The sequence below is a fragment of the Halyomorpha halys genome, unplaced genomic scaffold (genome assembly GCF_000696795.3).
Source record: "Halyomorpha halys isolate HHAL.00 unplaced genomic scaffold, Hhal_1.1 Scaffold910.1, whole genome shotgun sequence".
In the NCBI taxonomy this organism is placed as follows: domain Eukaryota; kingdom Metazoa; phylum Arthropoda; class Insecta; order Hemiptera; family Pentatomidae; genus Halyomorpha; species Halyomorpha halys.
In genome coordinates this window covers 597253-622009 of record NW_027106583.1, presented here as the reverse complement: position 1 = coordinate 622009, position 24757 = coordinate 597253, and the positions used below count along the sequence as shown (strand labels likewise).

The 24757-nt window shown below is 30.7% G+C and overlaps 2 protein-coding genes across 5 annotated transcripts in view; one reads left to right on the top strand and one right to left on the bottom strand.

The window, feature by feature from the left end:
* Window positions 1-203: 203 nt before the first annotated feature.
* LOC106687059 (transmembrane 9 superfamily member 2) overlaps window positions 204-24757 on the top strand; it is a 34616-nt gene continuing 10062 nt past the window's right edge. Inside the window, exons 1-12 of one of the 4 annotated variants that reach the window (XM_014430736.3) lie at window positions 204-616; window positions 2358-2419; window positions 2498-2579; window positions 4036-4171; window positions 6326-6474; window positions 6568-6664; window positions 6745-6884; window positions 7428-7601; window positions 12584-12725; window positions 13669-13846; window positions 14406-14565; window positions 17053-17357. In XM_014430736.3, coding sequence (XP_014286222.1) covers window positions 443-616; window positions 2358-2419; window positions 2498-2579; window positions 4036-4171; window positions 6326-6474; window positions 6568-6664; window positions 6745-6884; window positions 7428-7601; window positions 12584-12725; window positions 13669-13846; window positions 14406-14565 — 1494 coding nt within the window. In that variant the 5' untranslated portion in view covers window positions 204-442 and the 3' untranslated portion in view covers window positions 17053-17357. Of the gene's footprint in view, window positions 617-2357; window positions 2420-2497; window positions 2580-4035; window positions 4172-6325; window positions 6475-6567; window positions 6665-6744; window positions 6885-7427; window positions 7602-12583; window positions 12726-13668; window positions 13847-14405; window positions 17358-24757 lie in introns of those variants that run through there. The other 3 variants (XM_014430738.3, XM_014430737.3, XM_014430739.3) reach the window with 3 other exon arrangements.
* Window positions 18325-21650, bottom strand: LOC106687058 (uncharacterized). Its single transcript, XM_067044973.1, has 2 exons — window positions 21567-21650; window positions 18325-20397 (listed from the first exon to the last, which is right to left on the bottom strand). Exons 1-2 carry the CDS (start codon window positions 21648-21650, stop codon window positions 18325-18327), a joined length of 2157 nt encoding a protein of 718 aa, XP_066901074.1.

Sequence of the window (24757 nt, the reverse complement as noted above, 5' to 3'; positions counted from 1 at the left end):
AATTACTAACTTATGGTAAACACCTCAACAGCACGAAAAACTTCTAGGACGGGATAGTTGATGAGTGATGATCAGGGGGTTAGGTGGGAATGCTTTATTTATTAAAAAAATATTTTTTAAATAAATAAAGCAAATGTTCATAAGTGATTTTGTGATAAAAATAAATTGTATTTTGTATTGTAGACTTACCAAGAAACGAACGACACTGCATAAGGTACGAGGAACAGAAAAATGGAATGTTATTAGCCGTTCATTACTTGATAATCCCTAACCAAGAGAGAAGAGCTTTATTTCTAATTAGATGATTTCCTAATTTTTCGAAGAGAGTAGATACATTCGAGCAACACTGCTAGTTCCTGACCTTGTGGTATTGATAAACTGATAAGGGTTTTGATCAGTGTTATTCTGGTTAACTTTTTATTTCTTCACTTAAAATTTTTAGATGGGATTGACACGTACATCGTTTTGTATTGTTTGTTCATTCATCATCTGTCTTTCCCAATTGCAGCAGTGTAACTCTTTTTACCTTCAATATGTTGCTTTTTTCTCTAGCTTGAAGTTTCGTATGTTTAGTGGCTACTCTTTTCCTGCTTTATATTCATCTTCTTATACTAAGGTATGTTCATAATACAATTTCACTGTGTAAAACTTGTGAAATAAAGAAGTCAATTTTCTTTTGAAGTATCCTGACAAATTATTTTGTGCCACTTACCCAAGTACAACTTAACTAGTTTACAAATAGTACAGGAACAGTACAGACAATTTGCAACTTTCTATTTTGTTGAAAAATTAAGAAATATATAACCTAATAACTGATAAATGATAATAGTGTATTAAGTTAATTGAACATTTATATTTATGGATTCATCTATTTTTTCTCATCAGACATTGCTCCAGTCAGCCTCAGTGACGTTAGGAAGTACATTACAGATGAAATAACTTTGTTGTAATAAAGCAGTGAATTAATATTGTGCCTATGAGAGCCAAAATGTGTAAATAAAGGATTTTCCACATCCGTGATTTTAAATTGCTCAAAGAAACATCTACACTAGGATTTATTAAGTTTTAACTAGAAAACTGAACATATATTTTCAAAACCCTTCCTGGTTCACAAAAATGTCTCATGTATTAATCTCAAACAGAAGTTTTTAAATAAAACCGTTTGCACTCTTTTTAAATAAAAATAAAACCTTTTCAAAAAGATAATTTTAAATATCACCAAGAAGTCACTTTAAATTGTCTTTTTGTCAAATATAAACTTGGGGAGATTTTCAGTTTAGATCCTAAACCTAAAGTTACTATGTGTTTCTCAGTAGAATGTTACAGGCTTTGATTTAAATAAATCACAACATTAAAAAATTGCTTTGTTGCCTAGGAATCTTCAACATTTGAGGATTGTGGCATGTAGACAATACTTTTTAATTTACATTTAAAAACAGTCACAAACTTTAATTTAATCAATCTTAATTGAAATCTGGATATAAACTTTTGTTTTATCTCAGTTTATATACATAAGTTACAAAATGTTATAAACCAAACTTAATTTTCTTGCAGAATCTAAATTATTTAATTTTTGGAGGTAACAGAAGTTTCATTTAATCCTAAAAATGATTTCTTAATTTGATGTTATATAAAAATAAAATTAATTGCAAAGAGCTATTAACCAAACTTGATTTACTAAATGGAATCTACATTATTCAATTTTTGGAGGCAACAGAAATTTCATTTAATCCCTAACTAATTCCTTAAGTTAACCAAAACTAGTCTTTAATATATTTTTTTTTTTATAATTACTATTAATGTATTGAGGAAACTTCCTGTCAAATGGTGTTTTGATTATTCTGACACTCTTCCATCAATAGGGAGACTGAAAAAAATATTATATTAATTTAGTTATTTTAACAGTAAGTAGTGCAACCAGTAATTAGTGATCAGTCAAGAATTTGACTTATTTGATGCCTTATGGACTTTTTTGCCTGATTCTACTGATATGAAACTCGATTTGCTTACCAATTAGGTCATATATCCACAGCCAACAGGTGGGTCTGTGGGAGCCATAGTGATATTTATTTGTCGTTCATTAGTTTTTTATTATTGTGCATACTATATTTCCATGTAATTCCATATAAATATATGATTACAGTAATATATTGAACTGAAGGTATATAAAAATTAGTTATATAATGTTACTGGGTCCGACAGACCCAGCTGTTGTGATGTGGTTTCAAATTGTTCATCATTCATTTTTAATAATATAAGAATTTCTAATTATCCTGATTTATTTATTTATATTTTACAAATAGTTTTATGTATTATGATCAATGTATATTATGATTTATTAGAACTGTTATTTTTAGGGTAGTCCAGTTTTTTTGTTTGAAAAAAGAGTCACTGGAGATATTTTTCCTTTCATATCTGAGTTAGTACACACTCTTTTAAGTATTTGTTTGTTGATATTAATGATTAATAATTTCCAGTTTAAATTATCCTTTTTCAGTTATGGTTTTTGTCAACGTCCATATCCACCTATTGAATGGTTAGAAATGTTTACATTGGGAGAAACATTCTCTGCTTATGAAGTAAGATATTTTTATCAATTTGTATTTATATATTTATAATTAGTAATAGGCACTACAGATCATGAAGATCTATTACCGTTTGATGTGAGCCTTTAAGAGTTATTTATTGCAGATAGCCTGGAGGATGCAACCCAACCTCACATTTCTATGAATTATCATCTGTTTACATCAAGGTCTCTATGGTGTTGTAGAAGGTTACTCATACCTTGATATATTTAATTTAATATCTTTTTGGGGGCAATCCAACAGTATTATTTCAACCAATTCAATTCAAACACTCATGTTGGAAAGCTTGAAGTGATTTTTGATCAGAACCTATCCTGAAATGACCCGAATTACCTGACAATCCTTTGCAATCCTTAAACAGTTCCTAAAGCTCTTAGATTCTTTTTTCACCATTTTGATTATGGTTGCCTCGTTTATGGTGGATTGGCAGGTAGGCATGAGATGGGACTTAAGAGATTAATAAATTGTGATTTTAGATTCATTGCTGTGATCCCTAAATGCTCTCATGTCTCAAGCTTGTACGCCGAGTTAAAGTGGCCTCACCCTCTTTTCTTTCGGAAATACTTCCTAGATGTGAATCTCATTAGTAACATTTAAAATCTAAAATCTTCTCTCTATTCTTGATTTGTTTACCTCATGTTCCTCCGCCCACTCCTTAAATACAAGATCCCAATCCACAAACTTGTATATTCATTCCCACAGAACGATTTCCTTAAAAAAAATCCTCTATAATCCATGCTATCTTGCACTCAAATGTACAGTGTAATTATTCTTAGCGAACTTGATGTCCCTGAATAAAATTACTTTTCATTTCATGTTCAGGGACAGTCAATTTAGTTGAAATCACTTGATGATTTCAATTCATATTTTATTATTTTCTTCTTCATCATTTCATTATGTCTCATTTTCTGTTTTTCTTCTGAGCACTTACTTTTATTCTTTAAATCTTATTTTTGAAAATCTCTCTGAGGCCAAGGATGGCCAAGTGTCTTGAGCCTCAAACTAAGCATTTTTGGTTCAGAAGAAGTATCATTATATATCTGGCCTGAGCAGGTTCACTTTTATTTTGTGGTGGAACCTCAGAATAAATCATGATTTTCCCACTCTGGCTACAGTAGGTTGGTTACCTATAGGATAACCCATCTTTCTTGCCCTAAGTTGGAGAACATAAGGACGTTAATCCCTAAATAAAAAAAATCTCCATTATTTCCTTTTCTTATTTTATTTCATTTAAAATCTCTCTTGACCTTGACCTTGCAAAGATACTTGAATATCTGTTTTGTTATTGTATTGTAAATATGTCTTATAAATAACAATCGTCTTCTGATTATTTTTTTATATTTTCTGGACTTTGCTTCCCAATATGGCTAGTCCTTATAGTAAGATGTACAGAAAATCCTCATGTTTACTATTATTAATAATCATTTTGTATGCATTTTTATTTATTCAGATATCTTTTGCTGAAAATGTAACATGTGAACATCTCTGCACTAAGACATTTGTTGGAGGAGATCCTAAAGACAAAGAACAACTTGACGCTCTTAAGAAAGGATTGACTTTGAAATTAAAACGACATTGGGTGTTTGGTATGATTTTACATTTTATTTTTAAATATACGTTTTAAGATATTTTAGCTGCATAAATTTGTAGTTTATTTTTATATTATTTTACTCCTTAGTATAATAAATATTCTTGCAAATTAATGTGCTGATAAAAAGTAAAAATTTTGTTTAACATTTTCGTTGTTTTCATATTGTTCATAGAAATAAATCATATTCCTTGCATGTATGTTTTTTATGAATGCCATGTGCACACATTTTATTTCCTTTATCTATTGGCAAAGAGTTAATTTCCATTTTCATTTCAATATATTTCCTCAACTTCTTTAACATGTTAATGTTTTGTGGAAACTATTCCCTATCTTTGGAACCATAACACTGCAATTCAAAAAATGAAGAAATATTGCTTCTCCCTTCTCTGGTACCATGTACCATTGTCCATACAATAAACTGATCTCTGTCAGCTGATGCATCCTCTTAGTACTCCCAGTTTTCTAATTTACTCAAAGTACATAATCTGGCTTCCTGTCTTGCTTCCAAGATAAATATTACATATATGTGCTATAAATATGTATACAAGTATCTGTAAACAACTGAAGAGAGCAATTGAAATTGTTTTTCCATTCTTGTGGTAATGCATGATATCCCGATACCTTGGGGTATGAACATCTAGAGGCACTATTTCACAATCTTGGGAATTATTTCATTAATGCCATATATAGTGAATCCTGGGGCTAAGTCATTTGGTCCCTGAGCTTTGTATTGAATTTGGTCCCAGTTGAATTTTGGTAACCATTTATTCCACCTTATCCTCTTTGAATGCCTCATTCATGTCCTCAGGAAAGACCTCATTCATTCTCTCTTTTCTTCTTCAGTCTTTGCTAACAGTCTTCCATTCTAAATTTTTCCTGAAAGAAGTCTATCCGAACTTTTTAAACTTCTTTTTCATTGGATGCAAACTTTATATGAGCATCTTTTATTATTATATAAGAAGATGGTCAGGATTGCGGTCAAAAGTGAAACAAAAATAGTTGTAAACTATTTTTGTTTAACTTTTGACCACAACCCTGACCATCTTCTTATATATCAATTTTTACGGTCAACTATATATCTTTTATTATTCTTCATAGGCTTTGATTTTCCACCCATCTGAGCTTAGATAATATTCCAGGATTTCATAAAGTTTTATCATAAGTTCTGTTCCTGCTCTTGGCAGAACTCCTAGTTCCTTATCTTTACAGATCTGACTATTCTTTTTGCTTCTGATTTCTTCCTAATATACTCATCCCAGTGAATAAATTTTTGTTCTGCTGTATGTTTTTCAGGCCTCCTTTTTCTACTTCACTGATTTCTTTAACTTTGTCATTCCACGAATTTGTTTTCTTGGTTGATGAACAACTAAGAAACCCCATCTGCCCCCTCTCAGATCATGAGCATTTCCAGCAGCTTTACCTAAGTATATCCAGTTATGGACCCATCTGTCACTACTGTCTTTAGCTCTATGTCAATATTGGCTGTACTGCTGTCTTACACAAGGATATTTATTAACTTCCCTATCTAGGTCCACTGTGTTCCATTGAATTAGGGCTATCTTGTAAAGGATGCAGTTCTTCAACAAGTACAGATGGTCAGGACAGAATTATGTCCAAATCGAAGAATAAACAGTATATTTATTTGAATACCCATAGGCTACCTTTGTGATTACATTTCAGTAAAATAAAAGTATGATTTAGTTGTTAGGCTTTGAGGAGGCTTGTTTCATAGTGGATCAGAGATTGTACCGGAGATATAGATGCAGTTAAATATAGCTTGCAAAGACCTTTTCCAATGATTTTTACAGTATGATGAATTTATGATTTTTAAACTTTTAGAACTTAACATAAAATTATTAATTTTTTTTTAATTAATAACTATTACTGTCTATACTGTAACTTGGGGCTACTTGGACCGAAAAAGACCTAGCACTAGTGTTGCTATATATTGTGAATCATCTCTATTAGGTTTTCATAGTAAGAGAGCTAGTTTTAATTTAAACTATTTTTTATTTGGGTCTAAGTAACCTCCTGCTGTGTCCAAATAACTCTAAGTTTACTTGATTAATATTTATGTTTCCTGATGTAATTTTTATTGTACAGTTGTAGATTTCAAAAATAAATAAATAAATAAAACATTATGTTATAGACTTTGATATCCCTGGACTCTGGTGCCCTGAATTAGATAGTGACATTGAAATAGGAATTCAAAACAGAAGTTATTGTGTAACTGGATTTCCAATTGGTTGTTACACCGGATATGAAATGGACAATTTCTGCTATAAAATTTTCAATAAGGTTTTAGTCAATAATATAATTATTGTAAATTTAATAATTTTTATTTGTCTTTAATGGTAATGTAATTAACTTGTCTTAAAAATTTTGTTACAGTATGGTTATCGTGAAAAATATTTTATATTTAACCATGTTGATTTCATAATGATTTATGAAGGTTCTTCTGAGTATCCTTCTAAAAGTAAATTAGTGAGTAAGTATGTTTTTATGTTCATTATTTATCTTCTACAAGAATTTTTTTGATCTGTTTAATCTCGATCTTGTTTAACATAGATGTTAAAGTGGTTCCATCAAGTATTAGTCACAGTAATGATACAGATTGCTCCTCTGAAAATCCTTTGGAAATACCTAAAGGTGATATTCCTTTGGGACAATCTTTTCATGTCAAGTATACTTACAGCATACAATTTATTGTAAGTTTGTTAATTTATTCATTCTACAATTAATTTAAATCTTCCTTTAATATGGAACATTATATTTATGAATACAATTTTTTTTTTAACTTCATTCAATTCCGTAAGAATATGATATTGACTATTTCATTATACAATGAATGTAATCAGCAATTTCTTTATTCTACAATAAAGCTCAATCTTGCTTTATTGTGATTATGTTTTTTTATCTTCATTTAATTTTTTAAGAATATAATATTGTCTTTTTTTATTAATTAACCTTTCATTATATATAATATAGTGATTTATTCAAAGAAATTTGTGATTGCTGATTATTGTTCATGTGATTGAGATTCACAGTTACATTAAATTTAATGCTTTCAAAAGTTCTATGCTCAATTGGCTGTAACTTATATAACCTATTTGTTTTGTTTTAAAATGTTTACTGTTGCTTGCTTGCTTATGTATGTGCTTGCTTATGTACAGAATATAAACCCCATCATACACACAGTTGTATTGATATATGATCTCAGCCTAAGTTTTCATAATTACTGATATTTTCAGAGGAATGATAATATGAAGTGGTCTTCCCGTTGGAATTATATCTTTCAGTCCATGCCATTTTCCAATCTACATTGGATCCCTCTGATGTATTCAATATTAGCTATTCTGTTTATTGTTTTGGTTCCACTCATTATTATTACATCAGTGTACAGAGACAGCAAATCTTATAAGATGGTAATTTTGAGACTTTTTTATTCTTATTGTAAGTTTTATAGGATTATAAATTATAAATAATGACATTACTACATTTGTCTATTTTCTCCGATTTCCAGGCTTTTAAATTATATTTAACTTTATTATTTTCATGTTCCAATCATTGCTTTGTTTTCTCAGCTACCTAAGTTTAGAAAAATATCTCAATACATTTTAAGTACTCTAAACTCAGGAAAGTAAAATAAAAAAAAAATATTATGTAATTTTCAAAGTAAAGGGTAGGGATTTAGAATGTAAAAAGTACAATAAATTGTAATAAAACAAGAGCTTATGTAGGTCAAAACCTATTGTAAAATGACTCTTATTGTTTTTTATTTTAATTATCCAAAATTATTTAAAGTTAATAAAAAGGAAAATTGTTAGTTTTAACTTTATTTTCATAATTTAAGTATAGCTTGGGTAATGTAAGACTTAATAGAAGTAATGAATTCTGGATTACATCTATGATGGTAATTTTTTGCACAAACTTTAAATTTTATTTTATGAATATTTCTTTTATTTATTAATGTTTCTCTGATTATATCCCCGTAAAATCTAACATTATAATCCTGTTGAATCAAAGGTTCTATAACATATTTATGTTTTGATTTTAACTCCACTAACAGATTTTTTGGTTTATTTTCTTACAGTACATTACATTACAGTGCACAGTACATTCAATTATTTTTTCGGAAAATTCAGACATTGGCTGTATTAAAGTAGTTTCCATTGAAGAACTTTCTTTTAACTCTATTTTATTTTATTCACTTTGGTCTCCTACATTTCGTTTTAATTTCTCATTTATTTCAAATTAAAAATTTTCATTAATTTCTAATCCACAATTTTCATTAATTTCAAATTCAAAATTTCCATTAATTTCTAATTCAATTTGCATTAATTTCAAATTCACAATTTTCATTAATTTCAAATTCACAATTTTCATTAATTTCAAATTCAAAATGTTAAACATTTTCATCCTTATTTTTATTCAATAATTCAGAGTTCTGTACTGTTAAATCAGTTTCAACTACTTCAACTTGTTCATCTAATTTATTTTCTAACTCTGTTAATCTTACCCTGTTTTCTTCTTGTAACTCTATGATAGTTGTTTTAATCTAATCCACTAAATTTTGCATAGATTTTCCTTGCATTTCTTTCCGAAGAATTAGACTAAAAAAAAGACCTAATTTATGTAATATTAAAAATTATTTTAAAATAAAATAAAAGGAAAATTGTTAGTTTTATCTTTATCCTCATATCTTAAGTATAGCTTGGGTTGAAATGAAAAGCTTTGATATTAAACAGATAGAAGAATTTTATTTAAATTTTATAACATTTTAGACTCTTAATCTCAGGACAGGTTTCTAGGAAATCAGAACAGACACTTTTTTTACCAATAATACTCAATTAAATTAATATCTACTTTTACAACTGTATTTAATTTTAGGTAGAACGAAATTAATTTACACAATCTTCTATGATGACAGATGGTTTTCTTTCTCAACAAACTAACACTTGCTTTAAACTATCTTTCAGCAAACAAACACTGATTGTTAACAAAGCATTTGTCCTGTAAAAGTTTTCACTCATCTCATTCACTAGCGATCCAAAACAAAGAGTTCCTTATTCTTCTAGGTTGACTCCTCGATGTCTTCTTTTTTAAGATGTTCACCCTTGAGCTTGACAAAAGATGATGAGGACCTCCTCATCCAGTAAACATCATTCCCCACCTGTGCCTAAGCAACAAATGAAGTAAAAAAACCCAGTTTTCTTCCTTCCCCTTCTCTAGGTGTTAATTCTCAGCATCGATTGTAGCACTACGGTTTTGAGTTTTTTCTCATGATTTCCTTTAAGAATAATTTTCTTTAATACTTATTCTTAACTTCTATTTTTCCTTAAATGTACTGTAATTTCAATTATGATGGTAAGTTAAAATAAAGTTATTAAAATATTTGTATCTGCTCAACATGGCTGCGATTCAATGAACTATGGTGAGCCCCGTCCAGCCATCTGCTTTGTTTTGAATAACGATCTTTCCACTCCATATTTGACTGAACAAATTGGTTTAACTAGGCAAATGAACAATATTGAAACGATAAATAAAGTAAAAACATATTAAAAACCCTTTATTAACATGTTTAACATAAAAATATACTATTTGCACAAAAAGAGGATATTACAATATATATAGTATTTTTTAATTTTTAGTGATTTCTAGAACTATTAACTTCCTTTTTTATTTTCTATCCCTACTATGCATGTAAAGAAAGTGATGTAACCAGGTCAAATTTTTGATGTGCCATTTTCGAGGTATATATGTATTTCTGCGCCCACTGAGTCCCCAAAAAAATAAAAAGCATTTTCAGGAACAGGTGAACAAATTTGGTTGTTTTTTTTTTTTTTTTGTAGGGTTTTAACCTCAGATGACAAACTGGTAAATCGGAAACAGCTGAGAGTGTTTGATCTATTCTTTTGTTAAACTGTATTCTAGAGAAAAAAGTTGATGGTTGTTTTTCTCACTTTAAGAAACCCTTAAATAGAAATCAGTAATTTCAGTAACCACATTGCTTATAAAATTAATGCAGATGAACAAACCATATATTCCATATTTTTACTTTTACTTATCTGTATATACATTATATAGTAAGAGAAATTATTGCAATGTTGCAAAATTTTAAATTCAAGTTTTCAACAGAAGTATATGTTTTGAGGTCCTCTGGGTCAATAGTAAAGTTTTGATGTGTTTTTTTTGGTTTTTTTCACATGGGTCGGTGGAAATTTTCAAAAGACATGGATAGGCCTGCACCTATCCAGGTGTGCAATTTTTACCCACTAAAACCACCTCCCTTTACCTGCTCTTTCCTCTCTACAGAACTGCCATCAGGCATTACTTCATGGAGGGACATGGCCGAGTGCCTTATTTTTTCCATGCTAGTCACCTCTTCTAGCCTTCTCTTCTGCTCTCAACCTCTTAAGGATAACTGTGGCGAATTCCTTCACCTCTGCTCAGTATTGGTCCGAGCGTAGCATATGGCTCACTAAGTTTTCTGGAGTGATTTTCCCTCCACACGACTTCTCCAGCTCACTTCTTTCCTCTCCGAAGTGCATACAAGCAAAGAATATGTGATCCACCGTTTCCTCGATTACTGGGCATTCTGCTGTCCAATTTATCCAATTTAAAACGGTACTGGTAGGCCCCAAAGCATCCCTGTCCAGTCAACAATTGGGTGAAATAAAAATTTATCTCACCATGTCAGCAACTATACCATGAATCAGTATCGAGTATCAACCTTTTGGTCTACCTTCCCGAATTTGCAACCTCCCATTGCTGTTGCCACTGAGTGGCAGTTATTTCCTGCTCTTCTTCTCTTAAATTGCGAGAACGTCATTCATAATATCTATTCTTTCTTCAACAAGAAGTTCAATAAGAGGCATTCTGGCTATCACAGATGCTACTTCATATGATACAGTTCGAAAAGCACTTATTGTCCTGAGTTGGTAAGCATCACTTCTTTCCAAATCAGAGCTCCATATAACATAATTGAAGGGGCAACAGCAGCAAGAAGCCTTCTGCGACTCTCCCTGGGACCACCAACATTTGGCATAAGGTGTGGCGATAAATATGCTACATTAGCAGATTTAGTGCTGATACTCTCCTTGTTAATATTAAACCAGAGACGTGCATCAATCATGACTAATTGGTATTTTAAATACAGCAGAGAACAAATCTTGTGCCTACCTACTATGATACTGATGGTCTTGGTTTGCTTCCTGCTAGTGGCCTCTGTCTTGTAAAAGCAAGTTTTTACAAGGCCTACCCCACTCCAGGAACCACAAGCCCAAATAGCAGCTTTACTATTGATATTGGATACCCATGAGCTACCATCCAGATTTTTATATTGTTCGCAGAGAATAGTGACATCAATGAGCTTTTCAAACTACTATAGTTTAATAAAGCAGATACTGAGCAGCTTCAAAATGGTTTAAATTCAACTCATATCTATGATGTTGGGCTTGTGTCATGGTTTTCAGGGCTGAATGGAAATCTGGACACTTACTACTTCCGCTCCAGTGGTCTTTATTTCTTGCACATAATGCAATTTGAGGTTTCTGGTCTCAATCAGTAGCTTTGTAACCTGCTTTATCACAGTTTCGACATAAGGAGTTTGGAGTCTCCAATACAGTTTCAAGATATATGTCCATACTCCCAGCAACGGATTCACTAAGGAACTCTAAATCTTTCATGTATAAGGCTATTAACCAGCATGATTCCTTATCTCACTATGAACGTTATGCCTCATATGACTAAAAGAGAGATAAAATCTTGCACCCGAGGTTCTGTATCACCTCTGAAATAATTAGTCTTGTAGTATAAGAAGCCACAATGGCCAAGTCTCCCTCCATTGCAATGCTACAGTCGTATGATGATGACGTGGGGGAAACCACTTTCGCATTCCCTTTCAACTGAAGTACTGGAGTTCTGTACTGTTGCTCTGTAACACAGTGGTTAATATTATCTTCTATCATTATTGACTTATGAAAATTGCCTTTTATTACCTCATACCAGGTGTGATACAGTTTCCTCTAACCTGAGGAACAAACATTGACCAGTCGCGCCTGGATTTGTGTTTAGTTTTGATCCTCCCCAGGTATTTTATTGGAATAGTATGTGGAACAGTATTAAAATTATAATTTTACTTTAGAATAATACTTATTTAGTAGATTGTTCATGTCTGAATTAATGTGTGTTTTAAAAATATAAATGTATTGGTTAGAATAAAGTGAATATGTTAAAAAGAATCAAGTAAAAATAAAATATCAGTGGAGTTAACAAATAAAGGAAGCATGTAACTAACTCCTGTAAGAGAACCCATACTATATGTAACATACCATAAATAAGTGTACCGAGATATATGATAAGTTTTTTTTATACTTTATTGTTACTAATATGTAAAATTTGATAGATGGAATGTGGAGAAACAGTTGATCCTAAGTTGCGGTGGATACTAATTACTCATGGTTATGCACGCCCTGCTGTAAGAGTCAGCTTGTCTATACTATTAGGATCTGTGTTTTATTTGATATGTATGGCGATATCAGCTTTAGGTATGTTCCACAATATTTTATGGCTGTGATACATTGGTAAAAATAATAAAAAATATATATTGTTAAGAATATGATTAATATTAGCTAATTCCAATAATTAAACTAAAATAATATTGTTTTGCTGTATTGTGGTAATATGTATGGTTGGGATCTGAAAATATTATAATTCGTGTTATAATTTTAAGTTATGAATTATTTGTGATTTATAAATAATAAATTTAATGTATTGCTTTATTATATGCATTAATTAGTATTTTAATTCATAATAATAGTAGATAGCATTTATTTGATCATTTTAATTTTTTAATGGTTTTTCTTATGGTCCTATAAAGCATGGTCCTAAGGAACTAGGCTTGGTTTGAAAAAATATCTATTCTAAGTGGTTAAAAAAGATACTTTCAAAGTTATAAAACATCTCTTTCTATTCCCTCTCTCTCTCTCTCTCTCTCTCTCTCTCTCTCTCTCTATTTATTTATTTATTTATTTTTTATCCTTCTTTCCCCCTGCTGTACCTTAGGGCAACTCTATACCATCGGTACGTTCCAAACTTCCTAACACTTTAATATTCTGTCAATAAAGGACTCGGTCACCAAGCCTCCTGCATCACAGGAAGCAAAGTTCCCAAGTGTTGAGGCCTGCACTCACGTTGGTCCAAATATCTCTGAACCAAAGTGAGGCATTGCTTAATCTTTATAACAATGGGGCACTAATTTTAACAACAAAGCTAATGGGTTGCCTGCCTCTCTCCCCCTATATATATATATATATATATATATATATAGAGAGAGAGAGAGAGAGAGAGATCATTTAGGGGTGGATGATGATGTATTGATGTTTTAATAAATTTTAAATTTAGGAGTAAGCTTCAGATAAGTCTTATTTATTCATTTAGAATACATTTTATTATATATTTCTTATGTTTGATATATTTTTATTTTTTTAGGGTTCTCTTTGCTCGCATATCTGCAATGTGATGGAAGAGATTCACAAATGTTATGGGCTTTAGGTGTCTTCATTATTTTGGGATCTGTTGGTGGATATTTTGCATCATTATTTTATAAAAGTTTTGGTGGTGAACACTGGAAAACAAACATTTTAATCACCTCCATTGTATGCCCTGGGTAAGCTTTTATTATTAACTTATTGTTACTAGTCACGTATGTGGCACTCTCAATGCAATACTCAAAAATTTAATTTTAGCATAAATGAACTACAAGTATGTTTATTTTATATTTAAAGTCATTTTTTCTTTCCAGCCAACTAAATTTTTGAGTGTTGTTCCAGTGTGATGTGTTCCTCATTTACTTTTTTAAGCAAAAATGAGTTTTGAAATCTGTTTACTGAATAGTTAAATTTTTGAGTTATGTTAGTATTTCATTGCATTGAGGTTATGGTGTATATGTGTATTTCTTCATAATTTTACAAATCTTAATTTTTCGAATATGTATAAACAAATTTCAAAAAAGGCTTCTGATATATCAATAATGTTTCACATAATTATTAAAAATATGGTTTAAATTTGTTGATATTAAGACATTGAATATTACTTGAAACACTAAAATTAATTGTACTTTTTGGTCATTTTTCAATAAACATTTATAAAAATTTGCTTTAATACATTAACTGAAACATCAAAATATAATGTCTCTAAGGACTTGTATTCTATTATATTTTTTAAAGGATTGCTATGTCAGTATTTATTGTGCTGGACTGCATATTATTCTTCAAAGACAGCTCTGCCTCTCTTCCAATTTACACTCTTAGTGGCTTTGCTGGGGTGATCTATCTTTTAATTGTACCACTCACAGCAGTTGGTTATGTTTTGGGTTTCCATTCTTAGGTAAGTATTTAATTAAAAATTCTAAATTCTTAACCCATAACTTCTTGTCCTGTGTATATGGCATTGTAAAAGTTTTGCAAATCATTTGATTAAATAATTCTATTGAAATATCTGACAAAATCAACAGAGCAGTTAAAGATTTCATATTGTGTATTAAAAAATAATATCTATAGTATTTGATATTTAGGATAACATATATGTAATTCTAATACCTTTCATCTCAGCAATTGTAAACTCTTATCATTTTTGATCTCCTTCCCATCCCTAGTCATTTCAGGGAGACCAGTTTCAAAATAAGTGAAAATAGAGGCTTAAATGATTAAATGGTGATGAGGATCCCTACTCAAGACCATTCAAGACTACTAAGTCACCTGTTTTTGGGTAAATCTTTATTCACAATTCTGTCTCTACCTTGAGATTTAGTCATCATGGTAATGAAATGACATTGATTAGGATATGCAATTAGCTACCTGGAGTATCAAGGACCACAAGAAAGTTGACAAACTGGTTTAGAATGATTTAAGGGATGCAGTAGACCAGCGGTTCCCAACCAGGGTTCTGTAGAACAATTAAGAAGCTAAGAAATTCAATTTTCAAGTAATCAAAATATTTTGATAGAAATAATTTGTTTCCAGAACCATATAGCAAAATGTACTTTGTCTTCTTCTTATGATTTGTACCAAATGTTGATGCAAGGTGATAGGTGTTACACCATTTTTGTTCTTCCAAAAGGGTTCCGTTGCTAAAAAAGGCTACTGATGTGAACAGAAACGGCTAGTAACGTAAATAAGAAGAGAAATCCAGAAGGATTGTCATCTGGATATGGGAAACTTCTGGTGTACAGTCAAGAGTATTAGGGACAGGAAAGGTACAAGGAGAGCAAGTACTGTCCATGAATATTGTCATTACACAGATGGGGGAAACAAAGTGTTAAAAGTATAGATGAAATATTACAGCGAGAAGTTTTTTTTTTTAAAAGATTGTTGAAATATTGGGCCTGTGTACTAGAGATAGAGGTATCCAAAATAAACTATTTAACTTCCTAATGCAGAGAAAAAAGTCAAAGAAGTCTTTGATAGGATCAAGCAAGGGAAGTCTACTACTATTTTCCATATTTCACCAGAGCTGTTCAATTTTATAGAAATAGAGTCAACTAAAACTTACAGAACCTTTTTCAGTACGTTTTTACTAAGATGAGGATACTGAGTTGGACTATATATAATTCCTGTTTAAAAGAAGTAAAACTACATGCTTAATAATAACTTGTGGCATATTAGTCTCTTCACCATACTGCATGGAACATACACATACAGGATTTTAGAACAATCACTGATAGGAAATAGAAGTAGCTTTTTTTTTTTTTTTGGCTAACAATGGACTTTGTCTTCTCCCTACAAATTATAGTAAAGGCATTGTAAATGCAATGTTATTTATCTAGCAATCTTAGATCTAAAAGAGGCATTAAATTCAGATTTCATTCAAGGAATGAATATAATGTACTGTTGGATCAAAAATTCTGTCCTAATTTGATTTATACTATCAGATTCAGATGTTTGAATAAAGCAGGAATAGTTTGTCTAGAAGAAACAATTTCTGTTTTCTTCAAGTTTTTAAAGATAAGTTTTCTTTAATTTTAAGTTAAAGTAAAGGAACTGTCAACAGGGACTTCTTGAATAAAATTTTCATTATTGTTATAGATAAAGTTTGCAAAATATTTGAAAGGAGATTAAATATGTGAATAAAGAAGTGAAAACAAATAAATATATTACACTTAAACAAAAAGTTCTATTTCATTTCAAATAACCTTAACTTAAAACATAAAAACAGAAATATAATATTTTATTGATGAAATAAAGAAATGTAAAACTGAAAATCCAAATTTTTATGGAGATTTAAATTTTCTTGACTAATTGAACTTCTAGAAACAAATCTGCACTGTCCATGCATCACAACTTTCACTTCCACCCTACATTGAGTTGAAGTTAATCCTTGCACTTTTAATAACAGATTTTTTTTTACATACATTTTAACCATAAAATGTTGGTAAATAACCATTATGACTCAACTGGATGAGAGAAATAAGGGAATCTTTTGCTAGGAAGTGTTTAGATTAGAATTGAAGATATTAACTAGCTGGGTATGGTTGAGCACTTTACTCTAACTAAGTAATAAAAGAGGAGGGGTTATTGTGGCAATATAAATGAAAACTATGAAAAATAATTACAAAAGTTTTTTCATGAAAGGTTATTATTGAACTTATTTTAGTGTCTTAGATTTTGATGTGAAGATTTGGGTAACTAGTTTAATTTAAACTTTAAAATAACTTCTTAGCAATGCTGAAAAATCTCTGCTTACAACCTTAACGAGTTATACTCTGTTTGTTTTTGTTTTTTTAACTAAATTACCTTATGAACCTATTTAGTTATACTGTGAAAGTAAAGTTTTGTATTATGAGATTAAGTTATTAAGAGTCAATTTTGTAATTAGGGGTTTAAATGTACCTATTTACTTTCAAATGACATATTCCTGGGCACTTTGGTATTCAAAGGAGTTCAATCATCAAAGCAGTCTAAAGTGGATCTGAACTGTTAATTAATGATGATATTTAATTTCTTTATGTCTTCTGTGTTATTTATTATAATTATGATATATTCCTCATATATCTGTGTCAATTATATAAAAGTTGAATTGAATAATGTTTAATTTATTTTTATCATTTTTTTTGTGATTATAGATTAATAATCATAATTATTTTGTTACCAATTGTTATTAAATTGAATTATTTATGTTGATACTGTGAAATCATTTTTGACTACCCAATTCGCTATTTCCATGTATATGATGAAGCCCTTTGAAAACTCATTTGTGGTGTTTGATAAAATATACTGTTTTTTATCCTATAATTTATATATATTATAACTTTCTATGTAAAAACTCAAATCAGAACATCTGTTGTGTTTTTAAAAATTTGTTTCATTGCCTTGTTAATGATTTGTTACCAAATCCTATTAGACCTAAAATAGCTTTAAAAGAATTTTTCAAATGTATATGTTATATAAAGGTATTAATTATTCATATTATAACAAAAATTGTCAATAAAACTTGAGTACCAGAGCTCTTATGATCATTAATCTGCCAATCTAAAAATTTCTCTATTAAACGTTTTAAGAAATCCATATTTCAAGAGAATGGAAGTTAGCCATGGAAAACATTACTGTTATTTCTTGAATTGAGGAAGCTGAAGAAAGAATATTCTGATGAAGATCGATCCTTATTTCCTGGGTTTGAAATTTTGAAAATTGAGTTTTTGCAGGAGAAGATAAAAATCTGACAATTGGTATTTTTAAAAAATTGCTTTTATTATACAAAATTTGTCAGAATATTGTAAATTGATAGTACTGCTAATATTACTGAAGCATTGTCTCTAGGAAGAAATTCTGCTTGAAACTGGAGCAATCCCTTTGTAGGTGTTTTTGCTGTGAGTTCGTGGTCCATCAGAGGTGTTAATTTTGGAATTCTCAGTTGATTTAAGTGTGAATTGATTCATTAAGATTGTTAAATATAGGTAAATCTGTAATATAGGTAGTTACTGTCTTCAAGTAATATGGTTTAAAATCCTTTGGTGATTTAGGTCATTTATATTCCTTGGATAGTCAATTGTTAAAAAACCTAATGAAAATCCTGGTGAAATTTGGTACTAGTTGGAATTAGTGAGTGTGGCATATTCTGCAAATGTTGTATTACTGGTGCAAACATGAATTAATTATGAGCATAGTTCTTTTCTGGAAGTATTGGTGGCAATAAAACTGTATCAATTGCCGAAATTTGATGAGATTCATAGGGTGAAGATCTTGATGTCAATGGTGGAAATGATATTTGTGTGTTAAATAAAGGAGAATGCTCTTTCAAAGGTGGAAGAAGACCATATTCTGATACAGGTTTCAATAAATGTGAAGCAGGTTTAGGTGATTGCTGAACATCATCTTTAGGCGAGTCAGGAATTAATTCAGTTGAAGGAATTAGAATCATTAGTGGTGATTGATCTTTCTCAGGTAATAATGTTGGTAGAGTAGGTGAGAATGATACAATTTTAGAAGGGTCAGGATTGTAATTAAATGGTTGTATTGGTGGTAGCAGAACAGGAATGTGGTCTGTTTTAGGTCCTGAAACCAAATCTACTGGTTGTAATAGAATAAGTAGTTCTTGAAAAGGTGTTTTACCTTCTGTTTGATTTATCAAAGATAACATGGATGGTAGGGATGATGTTATTGGAAGTCCAAATGATGGACCATCTTGTCCATGAGCTTTAGGAGTATCATGCATTGGGTCAAGTTTAGGTAGAAATGATATTGATTCTTCTGGGGGAATTAGTATTGAACTTTCTTGGAACGGTGAGTGGGCTTCTTCAGGTGATAAAGTTGGGAAGTATGGTGGAATAATAAAAGAGATGGTTGGTTTGTAGTTCATTTGTGGTAAAAGTGACAATGGTGCAGGAAGACTAAACTCTTTTGTAGGTCTTTCTTGGACCAGTATTATTGATTCTTCTTGGAGTGGTTGAGTTGATGAAAGATGTGAGCTCAGTGCTGGGGTTGAAATTTTTGGAGAAGTGTACTCTTTATGTGATTTAGGAGGGCTATTAATTTTTGAGGGTTGCAGGACTGGAGAGCTATACTCAGTAAGTGGTCTTGATGTATAACGAATTGATGGTGCTGAAGAAGTTAGTGTTTCTTGTGTTTTAAGAGGTGGCCGAGCTTCTTCTTGAGGTGGGGGATATGGTGGGGTAGTAGAAACGATTGTTGGACTGTAATTCACTGATTCTATAGATGGAAGTGGAGCAGGAGGACTATACTCTTTTAGAGGTCTTTGTGGATATGTGACTAATGCAGCTGGTTGGACCAGTATCTGTGGTTCCTGAGAAGGTGTTGGATCATTTTCTTGAGGAGATTGGGTTGATGAAAGAGTTGAGCATGGTGTTGATGTTGAACTGCCTGAAGAAGAATAGTCCTTATGTGATTTAGGAGGGCTATTCTTTTTTGAAGGATGCAGGATTGGAGAGCTGTTTTCCATAAGTGGTCTTGGTGGATAAAAAATTGATTCTGCTGAAGGAATTAGTATTGATTGTGTTTGAAGAGGTAGCCAAGCTTCTTCTTGATGTGATAATGTTGGTGGGGGTGAGGGATATGATGGGAACGTAGTAGGGATTGTTGGATTGTAGTCCAACAATGTTGTAGGTGGCGATGGAGCAGGAGAACTGTACTCTGTTAGAGGTGTTCCTGGATTTGGGACTGGTGCAATTGGTTTGACCACCATAAGTGGTACCTGAGAAGTTATTGAATCATTTTTATAAGATAGTTGTGTAGATATAGGTGGGTATGGTGTTATGTTTGAGCTGCTTGAAGAAGCATTTTCTTTAGGTTTAGTTAGGCCACACTTTGTTTCGAATTCAAGTTGTGAATTATCTGATTCCTCTTTTTCTCCCTTTAATTTCTTTGTTCCATAATTTTTATTTTTTTCTGGAGTTATTTTTATGGGCTCCCAAGTGAATGATGTGTTGTCTAGTTTTGATTCATATTCATAATCTTTCACAGAAACTTCTTGTTTCTGATTATTAAATTCTGTATTTATTCCTATTGGTGGTTTTAGGTAAATGTTTTTATAAAATTCCTCAACCATTAGCTTTTCAGTGTTTGGTTTGATTCTCTTGGGTTCCCAAGGAGGAAGATATGGAAATGATTCGCTAGTTTCCCTGACTGGAATCTTGTTTATTTTCCTGGATGTTTTGCTATATGCTGTTTCTAGAAATGGTATGCATAAACAAGCCACCCAAATTCTCTGAAAAACAAATTAAAAAATCTCAAATTTCTTTTTTTCAGGTAAATATAAATATATTAAGAATTAAACAATAATAGTTAAACTTTATTACTTTTAGTGCAAGGGTATATTATAAATATATATTTATTAGTATTTTTGTACTTCTGATTTTGGTAGTGAACATTAATTCCATATTGAACATGCTCCTGAGATTAAGTAGTTAACATGCTGGAACTTAGAAGTAGGCTCTCAAATTTCCTAATAATTTATGTTTACGAATTGTGGATGTCACTCCCTCTTGACGACATAACATGACCCCTTGTAGTATTGTTATGATAATTAGATAGTAAAGTACATTTTCCAAAATTCTAGAGATGTATTGTTTAGAAAATTTAAATACATTGGAAACAATGTAATTTCATTATTACACTGAAATGTTGAAAGTCTGAAATATTGAAAAGCAATTTTAATAAAATTATAGGATCTATGGAACGGCTTATATATTAAATTTCCAAAATAACAATTTATTTTTTTAGTTTATTTTTGAAACCCATTTAGTCCTTGATTTACAGACACACAGTAGATTGGAGCTGTTGCAGGCCCACCTTTATTGTCAATGAACTCAATGTTGTAGGTTTATCACCTCCCTGCAACGTAATCCTGACTAATCTGTGAACTGAAGTAGTCCACTCTGTTTTTTTTTTAATTTGAAAACAGAACCTCAGTTCGTAATTATTTTTTTATTTATAGAGATAGGCCTGGTGTGCCCGCACCTTTCTAAGGCTGTAGAATAAAAGGCATACTAATAAAACATTTCAAACTATCTTGCGAATAATTTTGTTCTTTGGAATACAAAAACACTTTCTACTCTAACTTAACATTTGCCATAAATGCATAAATATCTGACCTGATCCAATTGGAATTACTATTTTCTGCCTACTTCCACCTTTATATATACACATAAGCTTTGGCGAAATACCATTGAATGATTAGGAGAAAAATGTAATTATTCTTTACATAATTTTTAAGAGTCGTTTTTTATTGGGAAGAAATGGAGCATACTTGGATTTTCTAAGAAATAATCCTCCTATTAAATGTACTGAGAAATCGAGAACACAAAAAAACCGGTTGGTTACAATAGTGGCCTTAGTATCAGCAATTTATCAATTCTTTATCAGCTATGAACGTACCAGGTACAAAAGAGTATCAGTATTACTTGTATGCTGTATAGCAGGAGTGTTCAACAAGTCGATGGCGATCGACCGATCGATCATTTTAGTCGATCGGTCGCATTGCCGAAGGTGGAATTTCGTGTGCCATGGACTTTGAAGCAATTGTAGGAGACAAAACTTTCTAGCAACGATTTAATGAATTCTGAAATCTCCACCCATCCAGCCCAATACATTTTGACTTCTGTGTTACGCTTATCACCGGACACAACACTTGAACTCGACAGTTACGACTCGACTCATGCAAGAACAGAGTCTATTTGCTTGAATATTTGGTAGTGTCTTATGGTAGCTTAATTTCTTTCGTATTAACAGTATTTAAACCGTAATAAATATATTGTAACTTTTACATACTTCTTGTAAATTTGAATATATCTATTTTAGATTTTAATATACTTGAATTGCTGTCCCCGATCGTAATATGCAGTATTATAACCATTTCTCTCAATTTCACAGAGATAATTACCGCAGTTCAGAAGTTTTTGAATTTTATAGGAAAATATCTATTGTTTAAATTGTCATATTTCTTTTCATTCTAGTATACCCATGAACATGAGTGGTAAACCGGAAAAATCTAAAACTTATCACTTCAATGAAGAATGGGAATTCGATTACTTTTTTACAATGGTGAATACTAAATGTTGTTTAATATTCGCTGGAATGCAACTTATACTGAAACAATGTATAAATATATGCATTTCACCCCTTCTTCCCCGTTAGACTACGCCTATGACATGTCGATCGTGAAATAATTTTAAAATAAGAAGTAGATCTCATATAGAGAAAAGTTGGCCACCCCTGCTGTATAGGATGTTCCGTTCACATGAGCATATCCTGTATGCATGGCTATACACAGTCTATATAAAAAAAAAAGCTGAATACCTCCTGGATTGACCTTAAATATTATAAACGAAAAGTAATTTCGCTTTAGTACTCAGAAACATCTCTTTTTGTTGACGTACAATCAATATGTACAATATAATAAATCTGTGAAATTAAAAAAAAGTATTTATAAACTGAATTATTGGAAGCTTACCATTGTTGTGGAAGTCGAAGAACTGTATTGGTCAGTAGAGGCTTGCTTTATATAGCTGTCATTGGAATGTACTCAGTGTTGTTATGTTGCTTTTCTGGATGTTGTTTGTTCTTGAGGTGTTGTAATATCTTCTAAAATCGTCGTTTGGTTTCACTGTCAAATAACGAGAGTTTGTTGATTATCAACCGTACTAGATTACCTTCTGGTATTATAAGAAGAATTTGGTTTATTCATTTAATTCATTCCGTATTAACATCGAAGCAAAGATGTATATATTGTTTGTTTATTAAGAAATTAAGGCGTAAAACCCATCGGTCATCAACGCCAACATTCCACTCATGTACATACCCAGTGTTCAATTATATAAATGAAAAAAAATACATATATATGTATAAAATAGATAGACAGAAATACATAGCATATAAAAAACTAAACACATGATATATAAAGTATACAAACAATACATAATATACAAAAAGCATATATACATACATACATATATACATACATACATACAAACACACATATACACATATACATACGCATACATTCATATATATATACATTATATATTCACAAATAGTCCTTGTATTTTCAGAAAAGACATAATCTTATTTAAATATGTTTTTCCATTTTCCAATGCCTCTGATATATTTGAAGGTATACCCAGTTCATTTATTCTTCTCGCGTAGAAAATACACTCTTCGAAGATATGATTTATTGTCATTCTTGAGATGTATATATTTAGTGAACATAACATTTATTTTATAAATGTTAGTGGATTTCGGTTTTCATATGTTTTTATTTCTTATCAATTTTATTAATATTCATTTATCTAAATAATTAAATAGTTATGGAACATAAAATTTAGTCGCATTGGTGTCAGTTTTATCAGACTTCTATCCTCTTGAATCCAGTTAAGAACTGTACTGACTTTAAAAGTGTGCAATAAATATTAAAGTTTTAATTAAATATCATTATTAGAGCAGTGTTTCAGTATTATTTATTAGTACATCAGTATTATGTAATGGCGGACATTTTCATGATTTCAGTGGCCTATTCCATTTTTAAGCTAAACAAATGTAGAATAAATGCTTTACTGTATCAATGTACTTAACGGTCTAACTTATGGTTTGTTCTAATAAAATTGTTACAATTGGAGGACCATGTCCACTTAACATGAATCCAGAAATAGTTTCAGTAGTATTCAAAACTTCGTAAAAAAATTATAAGAAATAAGCTTTAATTGAAAAAACGATTTTGTCTGACATAAAAAAATAATATTCAATATACTATTATTACAGTGGAGCAGCGTGTTGGTAGTGGGAGGGGTCCCCTGGTGGCGCTTTAAGGGGTCGCAAAATATAATAATCAATAATAATTATATTTTGAAGACATGACTCCTAATAGAACTCCTTATGTTAAATATTTTCCTAGGTACAATTTTTGAAAAACTGATATTTTTCTCTGATTCAACTAGAAATTAACATTTGTGATTTTATTTTGCCAAATACTATGAAAAACACTATATTTAGGAAAATAATCACTATGTATTACTTTTTAATACATTAAACTGTCTTGAAATAAAGTCCTAATCAACCAAGCTAAACATCTATATGTTTGTAGTTGCCAAACATCTGTGGCGTTCAATAAAAAAGGATTGAATATTTTATTTGAAAAATACAGTATCCTCTAAAAAACATAATTGATATTAGAGTGTACAAAACGAAAAAATGGCAGCTTTTTACTTTTGGGTGTAAGAAACTCAATAAAATAAAAAAAATTAAAATCAGTTACTAGCAAGTAACCTGTTTGCACTGGAAACAGTAGTCGGATATGTAATATATGATAAGATGATATGTACCTCCGTACACATACTTTTTACACACCATAATTAGCACATTTAAAGTCATTAATGTTTACTGATTTACATATGAATGAATGAATGAAAAAATAACTTTATTCTGGGACATATGTCCCCTAAGAATAATTATATTGTTCATCTAGTGAGATTTTTATCTGGCGAGCGTTTACAAATTTTCAGATAGTATAATGAAATTACATAGGTATATTGGCTTTACTACTGTTTATAATATTAATCAATAACTGCCTATTT

Bases quoted from the DNA above. Each gene is read 5' to 3' on its own strand.
- LOC106687058 (XM_067044973.1), bottom strand. From the start codon at position 21,650: ATGATCGATCGGTCGATCGCCATCGACTTGTTGAACACTCCTGCTATA. The intron at 20,398-21,566 runs GTACGTTCATAG...TTTGTTTTTCAG, and splicing joins CTGATACTCTTTTGTACCTG to AGAATTTGGGTGGCTTGTTT.